The sequence below is a fragment of the Sceloporus occidentalis genome, unplaced genomic scaffold (genome assembly GCF_023333645.1).
Source record: "Sceloporus occidentalis isolate IW3139 unplaced genomic scaffold, rSceOcc1.0.p SCAF_3, whole genome shotgun sequence".
In the NCBI taxonomy this organism is placed as follows: Eukaryota; Metazoa; Chordata; class Lepidosauria; order Squamata; family Phrynosomatidae; genus Sceloporus; species Sceloporus occidentalis.
Genome location: NW_028316983.1, coordinates 104,866,725 through 104,883,601, shown reverse-complemented (window position 1 = coordinate 104,883,601; position 16,877 = coordinate 104,866,725). Strand labels below are relative to the sequence as shown.

Genomic DNA, 16,877 nt, shown 5'->3' with positions numbered 1-16,877 from the left:
ATAGACTAATGGCATTATACGTACCGGTTCAAAGGGGAATCTGGCAATCTCACATACCAAAAGATGAGAACTGCTTCAGACACACATATGGCTAATTTAAAGAGCCCATTCCCAAGGTGCAAATCTATTCTGCAGGATTGAATTCAGCACCCTAGAAAGCTCCTAGAAAATTCAGTCTGCATGGAGGGAGCAGGCTGTTGCCACTGCAGAGATGTTGGCTGGGCAAAACATCACTGGTTGCCCAGGCTGAGTGCATCACCTTGTCTTTGAGGTGCCACTGAGTTGATAAGGAGTGGCTGGTGAATTTCTTGAACTTCCTTCTAGCCAACAACACCAGCCTTTTTAGGGCTGGGCCCTTTGACATGGGTAGTTGATGATACTTGCTGGCCAAACAATTTTTTAAAAAAAAAACTATTAAATTGTAAAGCATAACATCAGCCAAACACCTTCTCAACGATGGCACTGAATGACCCAAAAGGGCTCTGTTGTGGCCGAGTGGAGACTAGGGTTGGAAATGGAAATGGAAAAGCTTTATTACATTGTTATTATTGTTTAGATTGCTTTAAACTGATTGTGTTGTTTTGTGATATAGCATCCTGAGATCTTTAGATAGAGGGTGGGATAAAAATATGTTAACTAATTTAATTAATTACTCAGCAAGATTCTATATGATAGAAGAGAGGGTGGTATTGGAACAAATGTGAGGAAATCTTGGGACGTCACCATCCAGCAGAAAGAATATGGCAGCACATTGGCAATTCTCAGTCTCCCTCACTTTCACTACTCTCCCCACCACTACTCACTTCTTCCCTCTCAACAATCTAATTTGTGGCTACATGTTTTCAATGCTTACAAATTATATTTCCAATTCAGATTTTATGGGAAGGGGGAGGGAGAAAGATGGATAAAGTTGAGAGACAGAGTGAAGAGACAGCTTGTGGGCATGCATGTTATGATATGGGATGCTCCAGTTTTGATATTTACTCTGTCCTCTTTTTATAACTAAAATAACATATGTTAAGAGACATTGGAACAAAATTTTATAGCATTTGCAACAATGGTCATAGTGAGAAAGAGTCGAGAGGACATCTTAGGGCTCAGGTTTCATCATCTCTGGCACTCAAAGCATATAGCCATCTCTGTATAAGTGACAGAAACAAAGGTCCAAAACACACTCAAAAATAATCCAGTTTGAGACTGCTTTAACTGGCTTGGCTTAATGCTAGGCAATTCTGCGATTTGTAGTTTTGTGAGACATGTCAGAGAGCTCTGGTGCCACAATAAACAAACTACAATGCTCAGGCTTCCCTTGCACTGAGCCTGGGCAGTTAAAGCAGTCTCAAACCGGATTATTTCTGTAGTGTGCTTTGGACCTTATTCCCTACTTTGGACCTTATTCCCTAGTAGCAAGTTAATGGGCCTACACAAATGAAAGTAGTGTGTTTTGGGGGGGTGAGTAGCAGCAGGGGTCCTCAGAGGGAATTCTGGATATACTCTCTCCATGCGCATCTAAACAATTCCATAGCAATGGGATTTCAGGAAGAAAGAACACTGGCAATCCAATGCTACTTAAGGCTGGGTCTACACTGCAGAATGAATGCAGTTTGACACCATTTTAACTGCCATGGCTCAGTGTTATGGAATTCTGGGACTGGTAATTTTGTGAGATATTTAGCTTTCTCTTGAAGAGCTCTGATGCCACAACAAACTAAAATTCCAGGATTCTGTGATGTTTAAAGCAGTGTCAAACTGTATTAATTCTGCATGTGGCAGCATATGCATTGTTTGCTATCTGTGAGATGCTCACATTGCAATTTTGATTGTTTTATCCTCTGATTGGCGTGAGGAGGATTTTGCACAGACACTGTTTCAGCTGTTATTGCCCAGAGATATACCAATTTCTCAGTTACGGTATCCTCTATAACCATAGTAATACCACACTGATACAATCCATTTAGAAGTATTATCTTTGTACAGAGCAGCTGACTTTTCTTGACTTCTAGAAATGTGATGACAAGTTCAGAAAAGCAGAAACAAGTTCAAAATAGGAAAATAATTTAGGTGTCTGTAGCTTCTGGACTGAGCAGCATTTACTATTCCCAGCCAGCAATGTGGGTTAAAATTAGAACTTGGCCGGTTCTGCATTTCAAGCCTGTCCTAGCTGGTCTGAGGCTTGTAAATGACTTCAGCAAAGCAGTCTAGATTCATGACTGCTTTCAGCTGTTGCGCCAAAACCAGTGCGCTGTGGGAAGCCAGGCAATATGGACAATGATTTAGGTAAGAAGATATGACATGCTTTTGCATTCAGAATCACAAGGGATGTGTTAATCTGTCACTAGTTTTCTAGTTAAAATTTAGAAATGCTTTTGATGTGTCTGGAAGTTCATGATCAGTGTTTTGTGGCACTATTATCCGAAGGGCAAACATGCTGGTTGAATGTTGAGGCCTGCAAATGAGGCACCAGTATGGGAATTTTGTAATAGTTTGTTTCTCTTTTATTGTAGACATTTCCTGCTGAAGGACAATTTAAGCACAGGAATTGAAGTCACTTGGCAATCTTCTCCCTGTACAACATATGACACTCCCGTATGCAATAATAATGGAGAAGAACTAATCTCAATGTCAAATCAGAATGCAAAAGAGCCATGACTGAAACAACAGTGTGTGTTAGCTTGTTTACATCCGTTAAAGCGCTTTGGGAAGTCAGGATCCAGAAAATAAATGAAGAGCTTCAAAAAGAAAAAGAATTCAGACAAAGGGCTGTGGGGAGGTAGGTTCTTAATATTTGGGGGATTTCATGAGCAGAAAAATAAGCAGACAGGTACTTTTAATCTCATTCCTGTCAGAATCCACCTATTATCTGGAAGGACATTACTTTTTTTTAGTGCATCTTGCACAGATACACCAAATTCTGTTATGTCACCCTTTATAACCATTGCAATATCACACTGCATGATACAATGCATTTAGAAGTCTTTTCTTTGACCCAAACAAGTGACTTGTCTTGACATTTAGAAATATGGTGACAAGTTCTGAAAAGATTGTACCATCTTTTCCTCATGCATGTATAGAGCAAGCCTAAAACAACATACCATGGGCGTTTAAATAACAGTTCATCATGGTGCAGATCAATGGTCTAAGATCTTTTGAAGACAGTTAACATTTATACCAACACCTTCATGATCAGGCATCCTTGCTTGATCTGCCTCAGGCCTAGAAATAAAAAGTGGAAAATCCTAGGCAACAAGGAAATGTTATATGAAAAACATGCAACTTTTCCCCCACTAGACTGACAGTTGCTTGGGAAGAGAGGGTCAGTTTTGCCAAACTTAAAGAAAAAGTCATCACTGAAGATGGAAGGGCTGTTTTAAGGATTGAAAAGGAAGAATGGAAGGTAATGTGAAAGAACTTATAATTCCAATTGTTACTACAGTTTTAGTGCTTTGCACATTTATAGTATAAAAGTTTGAGTGTTGGACTAGGATTCTGGGAGATCGAGGTTCAAATCTCTGCTCGGCCATGGAAAGCCACTTGGGCAAGTCTTATTCTCTGAGCCTTAGAGGAATGCAATGGCAAAGCTCCTCTGAATAATATGGGGGGAAACCCCTGTGATAGGGTCAGAGTTGACTTGAAGGGATATAGTAAGAACAACAAACAACAACTTTTCATTTAGCTGTGTTAGCCACTATTGCTATGCTCAGATTGTCCCAATTTTGAATTTCTGGTTAGAGTCCTGCAAGTCTGTACCATCAAGGCAAAATTCAGGATCATTTGTTACTGTCATTTTCCTTCGGTTTCCTCGTTTAAGATGAAAAAGCATTCAGTCCTTGTTATGATGGATAATTTGGCCACTTTTAAAGCACCGGAGTGCTTTTAAAATAGCAGTAATTTATTTATGAAACACATAAAAATAAGATGGTGTTTAAAATACATTAAAATCAGGCCCTGCTCAGTGGCTTTACATTCTGTTTCAGGTAGCAAATAATGCTGGAGTTGAAAGTAAAAATAAATCTCCAATCCTATACACAGTTACTTGTGAATATATTTCAGCTGAACTAAGTGAGGATTACATCTGAGTAGATATGCATACGATGCCGCTGTAAAGACTCAATTTTTCTCATGTTTTGTCTAATTTGGTTTATCAGTTATGCTCAGGGATTCACCCACTGTCTCCTTTTGCCTCCTATAAATCTAGACACTACCTTCTTGTTTACTGAAACTGGACCACCTCCAGGAATGGCAGCTTCACAGAATTAGTTTAGTAAAAATCCCTCAGTTTATTGGTCGCTTTCAAAAGCTCATTGTTCTGGATCTGTCTCGAAATTCCATCACTGACATTCCTAGGGAGATAGGTAAGTTGAAAAGATTATATTTTCTTTTAGTTGACACCTCTAGTTATCTATCTTGATCAAGTAGTCCTGCAGGAATCTCCAAGAATCATATTTCCTGAGACAGGATCTCAACCATCATTTATTAAAAGAGCAAGAATCCCAATATGTTTCAAACACACATTCTTCTTCAGGAGGGAAGTTTTATTAAAAAGAAAGACAGAAGGAAAAACATGGCCAAGAATCATATTCTTAGAGAGGTTTTTTCTTCTTTCTTTTTAATAAAATTTCCATCCTGAAGAAGATTTAAAAAAATTCCCTCTTGAAGAAATTTCCCTCCTGAAGAAGAATGTGTATTTGAAACGTATTGGGATTCTTGCTTTTTAAATAAATGATGGTTATGATCCTGTCTCAGGAAATGCACACCTACACACAACAGTGTCTCCATAGTTCTGATCTGGCAATCCTGAACATAACTCCATGTGTGCATGTTTGTTATGAAGCAAACTGGTGTCCACAAAAATGCATGCCAAATAAAACATGTTAAGTCTTTAAAGCGTCAGAGTTCTGGAAGAAAACAAAAACAAAAATTGAACTCAGTCGGTTAGAGCTGAATTACAAGCACTACTTCATTTTCTCCCAACATCTTCCTCTGAGAGTATGCTCTTTGCTGAAAAAGTGATACGGTTACAAGTGACTATTATACTGAAGTTTTTGTTGTAATATTGGCTTAATTTCTAATTTCTGCAGGTCAATTGTCAAATCTCCAAGAGCTGAACCTCAGTTATAATAAAATTAAATCCATTCCTAAAGAACTAAGCAACTGTGTCAACTTAGAGAGACTGGAACTGGCAGTGAACAGAGACATCTGTGACCTTCCTCGTCAGGTCTGTTGCAAATATTTTCCCCAGCCACCCCCAGGGCCAGGCAGTGCTGGCAACTTCTTGTTCAAAATTCATAAAAATAGGGCCTAGTCTAATACTTTCCCCTGATTACAATCCAAGCCATTGTTCTCATGAAAAGGGGTTTATGGAGCAGTGTTATCACTCAGATCTTTTCTTTTCTTTTTCTTAGCTCAGCAACATGAAGAAACTCTATCACCTAGATCTGAGCATGAACCAGTTTGACACATTCCCTTCAGTTATTCTGGATATGCCAAACCTGGAATGGTTAGACATGGGAAGCAACAAACTAAAAGAAATCCCTGACAGTATTGACAGGTAAATATAAATATATAGAATAAAATTCCTGTTTGTTAAACTCCAACAAATAATTCATAGTAGTGATAAGCTACTGAAACAAAATGGCTTTTTCCCTAGCTTTAAAATATGCTGTACTGTAGGCAAAGAGTATTGTATTGTACAAAAGAACAGATGCAAATTAAGGTTGTTTGAACAGTGATCTACAAGTTGTTTCAGCAGATAAACTTTAAATAATTTAAACTATTTATATCTTACTCTTTTATTGATCGATGGATTTTGCTGCTTGAAACTTACACTTAAGAGCTGGAACTCTGCATGGCTCAGCGTAGCATAGTAGTTCTACATGCAGAACTAAGCTTTGCTGAGCCATTTATCACTCTCCCAACCTACCGTAGAGTTGTTGAAGCCCCCTTCCCAGTCATTTTGAAGAGCAGAGGGGATCAAAGAGGCTGAGAGAGTGTACTTCCCCAAGACTACCTGGTGGGTTTCCATGGCCGAGTGGGAATTCAAACCCTGATCTCCAGGGTCATAATCTAATGCTCAGACCCTACACCTTTCTGCCTCTCCACTGCCTAGCCATGTTCTTATCAGCAAATGTTTAGGTTGCCACCTTGTGATTTAAGCAACAAATGGGAGTACCCCTAACTTTCCACAAACGGCAAGAGTTGGATGATTTTGTCAAAGTGTGCTGTCAAATCAAAGGTACTTTAGTTGGAATATGGGTGGCCAAAATATACCAAAAGCAGATTATAATATTTTTTGCAGCATAACACAATGGTTACACCCTTCTTCTATTTTAGGAAGTGAGATCTTAAAATTTTTAAATAGAACTGGAGCATACATGAGTTCCCTAAAGGATGGTAACCATTATCTTACGGTGGCCCTATGTGAACACATTTAGTTATCAATCCAAACTCTATAGAACGACAAGAATATTTGTATTAGCAGCTCAAAATATGAAAGAGTGGAGTCCTACTGGAGACAATTCCCAGACTGTGCCCAATTAAATTAATCAGGGGTCCCTCTTAAAAGAACACCAAGATTTCTAATCAAAAACAGATTCAGCATTTGAAAATAGCAGGTATTTTTCTTTATGTATCTGACCACACTCAACCTAAAACTGGAGTCTATACATAGTTCTACTCCCTGCTTTTTCCAAAGTGTTCTTGATTTTTGTAGCCTGATTTAGGGAGTAGGGGAAAAAACCACATTTTTGTTACAACGGTTCAGCCACTAGAAGTCAGAACCCCTTGTTGACATATTGCAAATCAGCTAGAGACCTCACAACTGATCCTAATCTACCTTCTACCTCTCCCTGTGATAACAGAGCCAGGGAGGCCATACAAGAAGTGCTGGTGGCAGTTCTGTGGATAGGTCATCCCTTTTTCCTGCACTACTCAGTGCAGCAAAGTGAGATGGCACAGTTCTTGGTCTTTGGACAACTGATTGGGACCAAATCATGCCCAGTGCCCATGTGCCAGCACCTCTCCCGATCCCCCTGACATTTTGGAGAAACTTGGGGTTTCCCCAATTTTGCTTACTCCAAAGCAAAGTTGGGTAAACAGTAAAAAGCTGTGATATTTCCTCGGAAGCCACTATGCATAGAGACAGGCAGAACTGGCATTGGGGTGAGTTTGGGGTTTTTTGCCCATGTAGGCAAGCCCATAAGCTCCATTTATGGGTTGGATGCAGAGAGAGGAACAAGTGAGTGGCACAACTACTTTGGTGGAAATTGTTTGGCCTTTCTGCTCATATTGTTCTCCAGAAAAGCTACTGTTCTTATAAAACATGAAGTGGACCATTGGTTTGGTATGGGCAGCTCTGACTAGGATGATCTCTTTTCTGTATCTCAGCCAGAGGTCTGTCCTTCCGGTGTTAGAAATGCTTAAGTAGAGGATTCCATATGAATTGCTCAGAAGACACCACACACGTTTACATTTTATTATTGTGACAACAGAAAGGAACTACATAGCCAAAGAAGCAACAGCAAATATAGCGGTTTTCATGATAATGAACAGATCTGTTTGACTTTACAGAGCAGAAAACCTGCATACTTTGTGGCTACAGAGGAATGAGATAATTCATTTACCAGAATCCATTCAAAACCTAAAGAAGTTGAGCACCCTTGTTCTCACCAGCAACAAACTCCAAGATATTCCTGGTTGCATGAAGGACATGCCAAACTTGAGGTGAGAGAAAAGCCACTGTAGCACTTGGAATGCCCACCACTGTGGGAAAAATGCATTCAAATGCACAGCTTGTGGTTGCTGCATTCATGTTTTCCCCAGGAATCTGGCCTGCTGTTTGTTTAAAGTAGATATTCCAACTGCACAAATTGCTCATTGGACATCCAACCTAAAATGGGGTAGGGGAGCTAAATGAATACAAAACATGCTTTCCTTCTTGCTTACATTCTGTATCCATAGAAGTTTCTTCATAGGACTCAGTAGTTCTTATCTACTATTCACGGTCTAGAAGATGCTGGCTGCTCTTCTCTTCCTCAGAGGCCATGGCAGTGGCAGCTGGGATGGAGAGGGGCCTTTTCTCAGCTGATGGGCCTAGGCACAATGGAGCTGTGCCAGATGTCAAATGCCAGATGTCCAATCAGGGTTCAGGAAAGGAAGAGATAATAAGGATCATATTGCAAATATACACTAGATCAGGGGTAGGCAACCTTTTTGAGCTGGGGGCTGGGTTGCTGTCCCTCAGGTGACTGGGGGGCCGAAGCCGGGGGTGGAGCTTCAACCCACCGGGGCGGAGCCACGTGCCGGGGGTGGAGCTTCCACTCTCCGGGGCGGGGCCGCGTGCCAGGGGTGGAGCTTCCACCCTCTGGGGCAGGGCCGTATGCCAGGGGGTGGAGCTTCCACCCTCCAGGGGCGGGGCTACATGCCGGAGGCGGAGCTTCCACCCTCCGGGGGCCAGGCCTCCCCATCTTTGCTGGCCCCTGACGGGCCCCCAGGCCCCATCAGAGACCGGCAAAAAAGCTGGTGGGGGCCGCCAGTGCTGGAGGGCCCCCTGGAGGGCCCCAGCGACAGCACCGGGCCTCCCAGAGGCCCCCTGCTGCCGTCGGAGCCCTCATGGAGGGCCCCAGCGATGGCAAAGGGCCCCCCCAGAGGCCCCCTGCCGCCCTCGGAGCCCTCCTGGAGGGCCCCAGAGACGGCAGCAGGCCCCCCAGAGGCCCCCTGCTGCCCTCGGAGCCCTCCTGGAGGGCCCCAGAGACAACAAAGGGCCCCCCAGAGGCCCCCTGCCGCCCTGGGAGCCCTCGTGGAGGGCCCCAGAGACGGCAGCAGGCCTCCTAGAGGCCCGCCGCCACTGCCACCACGGCTGCCCATCGCGGCTTTTTGCCGCTCTGGGCGCCGCCATTTTGGGCGGCAAAATGGCGGTGCCCATAGCGGTCTCTGGGGCTATGGGCGCCGCCATTTTTCGCCCAAAATGGCGGCGCCCAGAGCGGCGAAAAGCTGTGATGGCCGGCTGCCGCGGCAGCAGCAGCAACGGACACCAGGGGCCAGGCGGCAGGCCTCCACAGGCTGCATCCAGTCCGCGGGCCAGAGGTTGCCGACCCCTGCACTAGATAATGGCACACACCAAAGAATTATAGAAGAAAATCAGTCTGAGCTTTATAGATTATTACAAAGCCTATGATTGTGTAGATCTTGAAAAACTATGGATCATTCTTAAAGAAATGGGTAAGCCACAACATTTGAGTGTCCTGATGCATAACCTGTACTCAAGACAAGAGGCTACTGTCGGAATATGTAGAAACAGAATGGTTTTCAATTGGCAAGAGGACAAGCAGGACTGAATTTTATCACCCTGCCTGTTTAACCTGAATGCTGAACATATCATACATAAAGCAGGATTAGATTCAGAGGAAGGTGTGAAAACTGGAGGAAGGAACATAAACTGTTTAAGATATGCAGATGGCACCATATTACTAGGAAAAGCTAGCAAAGGCTTGGAACTATTACTGAAGAAAGCCAAGGAAGAAAGTGCAAAGACAGGTTTATAGTTGAAGATTAAGAAAACAAAAATGATGACCACAGGTGATTTAAATGTAGACATTGAAATAGTTCAAGACCTTCCATATCTAGGTTCATTTATTAATCAGAATGGAGACTGCAGTCAAGAAATCAGAAGAAGGAACTGAAAAGGAAGCTAGACAAGATCCTGAAGTGTAAAGATGTATCACTGAATAATAAGGTTAGGATTATCCATGCCATTGTATTTCAAATTTTTATATATGGATATGAAAGCTGGACAGGGAAGAAAGCTGATAGAAAGAAAATTAATTTGAAATGTGGTGCTGGCAAAGAATTCTATATATATTGTGGACTGCTAGCAATGGGTCCTAAAGCAAATCAGGCCTGTACTTTCCCCAGAAGCCAAGAAGACTAAACCGAGACTGTTGTACTTTGGACATATCATGAAAAAAGATGACCCATTAGAAAACACAATAATGCTTGGTAATGTGGAAGGTAGTAGGAAAAGAGGAAAACTGCACTCAACGTATCCCATGATTGCTGAGTTTGTTCAGGATTCTCAGGAGTCTTTGGTGAGGGACTTTTATCCAAAGCTTTTTGAAGTCTAAGTAGACAAGTTCTGCTAGATTACCCCATTTGTGTGTTTATTGACACTTTCAAAGTGCTAAGGATAAAATCATCATGCCCTGCTGAAAGGGGCAAGACTAGTCTTCACCAAAGGCATGTTGGTATTTTTCAGTGTGCCCTTCTATAGCTTGGTGATTTTAGCCTTAATAATATGTTTCACTGTACTGTAATAGGATTTTTTTTACCTGGAACAATAATTAACTGATTATTTCTTCCTGGAATTCCACGGACTCTCCTTTTAAAAAGTGATATTGTTTACCCTCTCCAGTCCTCTGTTACTGAGGCTGACTATAGAGACATTTGACATATTTTATTCAGAAGACTAGAGATGAGAAGGTTAAATTGGGATATGATTGCTGTTTAAATATTTGAAGGGATGTCTTGTTGAGGAGGGAGCAAGCTTTTTTTCTGCTGCTCCAGAGAACAGGACACAATGGAGCAATGGATTGCAAGCTCCAAGAAAAGAGATTCCACCTCAACATTAGGAGGAACTTCCTGACACTGTGACAGTGGAACATGCTCTCTTGGAGAGTAGTGGAGTCTCCTTCTTTGGAGGTTTTTAAACAGAGGCTGGATGGCCATCTGTCAGGAGTTCTTTTTGCACTGGAGGCAGAAAGGGGGAAAGAGGAGCCCAGGACTTATTCAATCTTAACACTAAATGGTAGTTTAGTAAAATGAGATAAACTGGGTTAGGAATATGTAGTCTTCAAAGTGTAAACAATACATACACAAGGATTATTTAAGGAAATGACTGGCCAGTGCAGATCATTTAAGTGTTTGCTGCTAAACATTTTAATGCACAAGCAGATTGTTAGGCTTGAAAAAGCCCCACTTTTTTTTGAAATTTTTACATGTTCCTCTAATGTCTGTATCTAGATTTGTCAACTTCAGAGACAACCCACTGAAGCTGCAAGTAACACTTCCCCCTTGTGAGAATGAAGAAGAGGAGGAGGAACGAGAACTGTATGGAATTCAGTTCATGCATGCATACATTCAGGAGTCACTTGGCATCAAAGGTATCTCATCTTATAGTTAAAATGAAAACTTATCTGAATTCAGTGAAAAAAAGGTAACTTCCTGCTTTTGAAATATTTTAAGCCATTACATTTTAGTATCTCACTTTCCTCAAAGAGGAATTGCATAGTGGAAATGAAGACATTTCTCCCTGAGATCTCAGATTATTTTAGGATAGGGAATATGTTTGCGATGTGTATAGTTTTCCTCTCCTCCTTAAAAGGGCCTGGATCAGAGGACATCTTACAATACAATTAAGCCACACACACACCCAAACCCACTTTGCCCCAGATGCAGACCTCCATCATAGCTATTTCCTAGCTAGTAGAGAGCAGGAGGAACAGCGAAGAATATTTTCCTGTAGCAGGATGCCGTGATAGGAATCTTCCAGGACCTCCCAGGAGTCCTTTAGAGACAAGAAAATAGTTGGATGCTTCTTTATCACTCCCCCTGCTCTCCATCAGCCAAGAAATGATCATATTGGAGGATCTGTAGCAAAGGCAAGTTGGTTGGGGCTTTTTTGGTGGAGTGGGGGATCGGATAGAATTTTGGTTGTTGTGTAGGTATTACTGAATTCTGATCTCTGCAACAACCAGAAGAGACTTATGTTGGATTTGCACCATCATAACAAGATGCCAGTCCAGCTTTGCTAAAGAAAGACAGCTGCAAAAGCCAACCTTAACCGCCTTAGTGGCTTTCAGACACTATCCTCCCTATCTTGCAGGGAGACAGGGTGAGATGTCTTGTATGGCTCCTGTGCAGGATGGATTTCAGCTGTTGGGATTTCTTCTCTCCTCTTTTAAAGTTTCACCTGTCACACCTGTGTTTTTAATGAGAACTTTGTCTGAAAGGGTATCTAATTCAGCATCTATATTTTATAAAAGGGCATGCCTCAGATGGTTTAGCTTTTCTTGAAAGGGGCTTCATGTCAAGGTTACCAGGGAAGCATAAAAACTACTCTTCCTATATCTCTGATAGTAGTAGTTCTGGGGATATGTATGGTGTTGCAACTGTTTGTGGTTTTTTCCCATTTAAATAGCTACATGGGAAAGAGAAATCAGAACCAGGATTTGGTGTGTGTTAAGCCCTTTGTCCTTCCCCAGTTAACATCAAATTTCCATGTCATGAGAAAATGGGTTAAAAAGTCCCTTTGTGCTCTAGCCATAATACTGATTGAAGCCTCTGCAGTATCAAACTGTGCATTAACTGAAATGTGCAATTTGGCCCATATTTTGCAAATAGAAAACAAAACGTAGTACAATCCTCAGTATAAGTGCTTTATTCCTCCGCAGAGGCAGAGTTCAAAAGCAGTTAAGAACATATAGAAAAAGGTTTACAAAAAGGTATAGGGAAGAAGTTAGATAAAATAATAAATAAAAGGCCATGATATTTTAAAACATAAATGTATGTTTCTTGGCATATGGATTTCTTTTTCAGAAAACATGGAAAGTGATATTGGAAATACTGCTACTGACAAATGAAAAAAAACCTGTGCCAGTCTAGGTTTTTGCTGTTACTGAAAGGCAACCTTTACAGTTCTCTTAAGAAAAGAAAGATTGAGCTACATTTATGTTCTCCGTAACAAATATGCCAAGTTGTTCTCTCGTTGCTGAAGAATAAGCTGGTGTTTTCTTCTTCTGGTTCCAGAGATCATAAAAGGAATAAAAATTTGGTAAGCAAAATGCTGGACCTTAAAATTCTAGAACCTCTTGGTTTTCTTGTTAAATTATTTGTCTAACAATAGTAAACAATAGTGGTTTTTTTTCTCACTTTTAAGCAGTTGAGGGGGTTATTGAAGACTGACATGGCACAGCTGTCAAAAGGACATTTTCTAACGACACACTGAGGTCTGTATAGTACTGCAAGACAGCTTCATAACCTCTCTGCTGTAAATATTCAATCCGACCATGATCAATCAACAGTTTGCAAAGGTGACCTAACTGTTTTCGTTCTTCAGTGGTTAACAGCCTAGAACCAAAAGAAAAAAAAAGGGAGGGAGAAAGTCTTTTTAGAGTATAACAATGCTAACATTTCAAGGTTCAAAACAGATCACACTTAGAACACAAGCAGACAACTCCACTTTCATTACAATGTAAGAGCAATGAAGAGTTTGGTAGCACTGTAAATATGAACTAATTTATTTTGGTATCTACAGGGTGTTGAAAAATTGTCTTTGCAATTTCAGTTCTATATAGGATTGAAATTTTAAAGATAATTTTGGACACTCTGTATTTATGTGGACTATGATTTATTTTAAATCCTTGTAATTTTCATTAAATTCCAAAATACATTTTAGTAAGAAAAACAGCTCACCTAATCTATATATGTGAAAGATACCAAAGTCTACATTTATCTGCTGAATACTTCTGCAAATCTCATTGTTTCCATGGATCTATGATAGCAAGTGCTAAAATAGCAACTGCATTTAGGTGACTGTGCATAAACTTACAACACAGGATTTTATTTTATTTTTTGTATTTAAAAGGATCACGTACCCTTGAAGGCTATCCCAACTGCAATCAGCACTATTGCCATCTTGCTCGTGTTCTTCCATCTCAATGCTTTGCTCTTCATTCTTTGTATCAGTCATAGTGGCTTTTCTTGCAGTTTCTTTCATGCCACAAGTAGCCCAGCTTGTCATTCTTTTAAAATAATTAAATTCCATTGCCCCAAGTCCTAATGTTGTAAAGAATTCTTGGCCTACATAATGCTTCCAGTCACACCTGTGATGGCAACAGAGCGCAATAACAATTCCAGCCACAGGACTCCCGTTCCCACTGACAGATTTGGTACAAGTTTCATCCGAATTACAAGTTGTTTTGTTGGTTTCATCAATCTTCAAGCGTTTTGGAGCAGGATCTTCCTTTCTCTCATCATAGTGTTTTGCATAGGTTTCAACTAAACATCTCAAAGCAAGATCTGTGAATACATATGCATTGTGTAAACTGTGTTTGCTCCATGAACAATGATTAAAGGTTGAGTCTCCCTTCTCTGGAATTCCAAAATCCAAAAAACTTTTTTCATGGGTGGCTGAGATAGTGACACCTTTGTTCTCTGACAGTTTAATGTACACACTTTGTTTCATGCACAAAATTATTTAAAATTTTACCTGCTAAGTCTTACCAACTTGTTTCTTCACATTATGAAAATTAAATTTAATATTGCTAGTTATTGTGTGTTCTGAAGTAAATGGCCATATAAACAAATGTCTACCAGATGTTAATGGACTCATTCTAACTCCCATCAGCAATATAAAGAGCAAAAACTGAGGAGCATCCAAAGGAATCCATAAGAGAAAAAGGAACATGTCACAGGATGCTAAAAAGAAAGACCTTGAGACCTTCTTCAGCAGGCTATAAAAATTAGAACTACTCAGAACTACATAATATGCAATTGCTTAAGAAATTTAATATATCTGTACTTTGCGTACAATCTTAACACCTGCTTCATATCAAAACTGCAGACGTTTCTACAATGTACAAATACGCTAATGTTCTTATAACTGAGTGTCATGTATTTCACCCCATAGTTAATGATGAGGGATGATGGGAAGTACAGGTCAGTAACACCTGGAGAACCACATACTCCATACACTCTGCTATATAGCAAGAAATGGCACTGAAATACTGATGCTCAGAATAAATCGAAGCAGCACTAAATTGTGTGCTTTGGAGATGGTGTAATTTAAAGCAAAACTACCTTCTTAAAATTAGTATTCAGTTCTCTCTCTCTCTCACTAGGCCCTCCAATGTTGTTGGACTCCAACTCCCAACCAGTTCACTCAGTAGTTAGAAATGATGGGAACGCTGTCCTAAAATATCTGAAGGGCACAAATTCATCCTCTTTGAATATCTACTGCATCTCTGTACATTTTGTACCTGTTGCAGCACCACATACATGCTTTCCAATTCCTATAACAGGTAGCTTCTCTTTTGCAAGAACAGGTACCTTACCTAAAAGAGAAGAAAAAGGAAAAAAGAATCCAAGCCAGAATTAGTATGTTCAGTCTGTGTATTTCTGAATGCTGTAGGTACCCATATACATCAAGTATTCAAGAGACATTTTGACATTACATACAAATGAAATACCAGTACATGTTCAAGCCATTTCCAATAGCCTGGAAAAGTTCTTTTTGGACTACAACTCCCCAAATCTGGAAAAGGACACAATCTGGGAAGTACACAAGCAGGCCATGAAAACAATAGCACACTTTCATTTCAGTATTATCAAACTTTTCACTACTATCAGACACACATTCTGTCAAATGTATCAAATTGTGTACAGTGCTTTCAGTCCATAAGATTTAATGGATTCCTTTATCTGGCCTAATTCGAGAGTATAAGATTTGAAAAAATAAATTAGAGACTGTTAGAAGTGTCTAGTAGTAATTTTCCACTTATTGGGAACTAGTAGTACACTCCAGCGTATCACACACTGTAACACTCTTAGCAAGGGGCTAACGTAAGGATATTTGTTACTTCTAATATCAAAATTACCAACCCTCCCAAGACAGATTTTAAAAGCCAGAGTGGTAAACTCCACTGCATTTTGACACTTTCTTTAAAGAATTCAGCATTGTATTTCACTGCAGTAGTGTGGCAGGGCTAAGAGAAAATGGTATGCCTAATACTACAAAGTAGTCTTCACAATAGTCTACAGAGCCAGTGTGGTGTATTAGTTTGAGCATTGGACCTTGGAGACCAGGGTTTGAATCCGTGCTCAGCCATGGAAACCCGCTGGGTGACCTTAGAAAATCATACTCTCTCAGCCTCAGGCAAAGGCAAATCTCCTCTGAACATATCTTGCCAAGAAAACCCTGTAATAGGGTCGCAATAAGTCAGAAATGACTAGAAGGCACACAATAATAAGAAGTCTTCACAACTGACTTTAAAAAATATATTCACAGACCTGTAACAACATTCTTGGTCCCAAATCCAATTTACTACCACCACATTACACTGTCTCTCAGTCTTAAATAAGGTTAACAGAATTGATCCTGCCTTAAGATTTGTTCAGATCTTTATAGTCTTCTGTACTGTTTTTCAGAGAGTTCACAAAGAAATCTTTAATCAAAGCTTTTAATAATGAATGAACAACTTACTTAAGTTCAAGTGTTGTATATCAACTTGAAGCCTTTCAAAACTACTTTTTCTGTGCTTCCCATCTACCTGTCAGGGAAAAATATAAAGTAATGGAAACCACTAGGGTACTCTGTAAACTCAGATTACATTGTATATCAGAAAACGATACTGTTCAGCAACCAAAATTATTTTATTTATATATTTATTTTATATGTTGCATTTCTCCTGGAGTGGGACACAAGGAGCCTCTCAAATACAAATTATTATTATTGTGATGGTGTTTTGGCAAGCCTTTAAAAAAGAATAACTTTAGCTTTTCAACTTACTTATTTCATTGGAAAACTTCTTTCAGTGGAAAAAAATAATTAAATTTACACTAACTTTATAGAAAAACAGAAAAAAGAAAGCTGGCATTTATGTCCTACCTTGAACCTTGTAGTTGCCCTTTCAACCAGAAGAAAATGAACATCCTGAGCATCTTGGATAGCTATATCCACCCAGTGGGACAGCTTTCCTCGTCCGGCTCCAAATTCAACAAAACAATTCCCCGGTCGAAGTAAATGCAGTCTTTCCATGTTACCTAATATAGAAGCCTACATAGGCCAAAATATTATTTTTGAATATTGTACATGTATTCTCAGTAAT

The 16,877-nt window shown here is 40.2% G+C and overlaps 2 protein-coding genes across 4 annotated transcripts in view; one reads left to right on the top strand and one right to left on the bottom strand.

Moving 5' to 3' along the window:
* LOC149316527 (tRNA:m(4)X modification enzyme TRM13 homolog) overlaps positions 1–16,877 on the bottom strand; it is a 30,265-nt gene that overhangs the window by 6,597 nt on the left and 6,791 nt on the right. For both annotated transcript variants that reach the window (XM_089515753.1, XM_089515754.1), the window contains exons 7-11: positions 16,658–16,825; positions 16,253–16,319; positions 15,030–15,104; positions 13,647–14,070; positions 12,922–13,119 (exon numbers count right to left, since the gene is read on the bottom strand). In XM_089515753.1, coding sequence (XP_089371879.1) covers positions 12,924–13,119; positions 13,647–14,070; positions 15,030–15,104; positions 16,253–16,319; positions 16,658–16,825 — 930 coding nt within the window. In that variant the 3' untranslated portion in view covers positions 12,922–12,923. The remainder of the gene's footprint in view (positions 1–12,921; positions 13,120–13,646; positions 14,071–15,029; positions 15,105–16,252; positions 16,320–16,657; positions 16,826–16,877) is intronic.
* Positions 2,179–12,675, top strand: LRRC39 (leucine rich repeat containing 39). 2 transcript variants are annotated; one of them, XM_089515755.1, is made up of 9 exons: positions 2,179–2,277; positions 2,505–2,770; positions 3,289–3,394; positions 4,196–4,352; positions 5,079–5,215; positions 5,403–5,548; positions 7,567–7,719; positions 11,014–11,153; positions 12,589–12,675. In XM_089515755.1, exons 2-9 carry the CDS (start codon positions 2,646–2,648, stop codon positions 12,630–12,632), a joined length of 1,008 nt encoding a protein of 335 aa, XP_089371881.1. In that variant the 5' UTR covers positions 2,179–2,277; positions 2,505–2,645; the 3' UTR covers positions 12,633–12,675. The 2 variants fall into 2 exon arrangements, with proteins under 2 accessions (XP_089371881.1, XP_089371882.1); XM_089515756.1 differs by lacking the exons at positions 11,014–11,153; positions 12,589–12,675 and adding an exon at positions 9,622–9,663.

What these genes read in the sequence shown, in the direction of transcription:
- LRRC39 (XM_089515755.1), top strand. Translation starts at nt 2,646, where the DNA reads ATGACTGAAACAACAGTGTGTGTTAGCTTGTTTACATCCGTTAAAGCG. An exon ending in AGACAAAGGGCTGTGGGGAG is followed by an intron (nt 2,771 to 3,288) that starts GTAGGTTCTTAA and finishes TTCCCCCACTAG; the next exon opens with ACTGACAGTTGCTTGGGAAG. An exon ending in TCTGTGACCTTCCTCGTCAG is followed by an intron (nt 5,216 to 5,402) that starts GTCTGTTGCAAA and finishes TCTTTTTCTTAG; the next exon opens with CTCAGCAACATGAAGAAACT.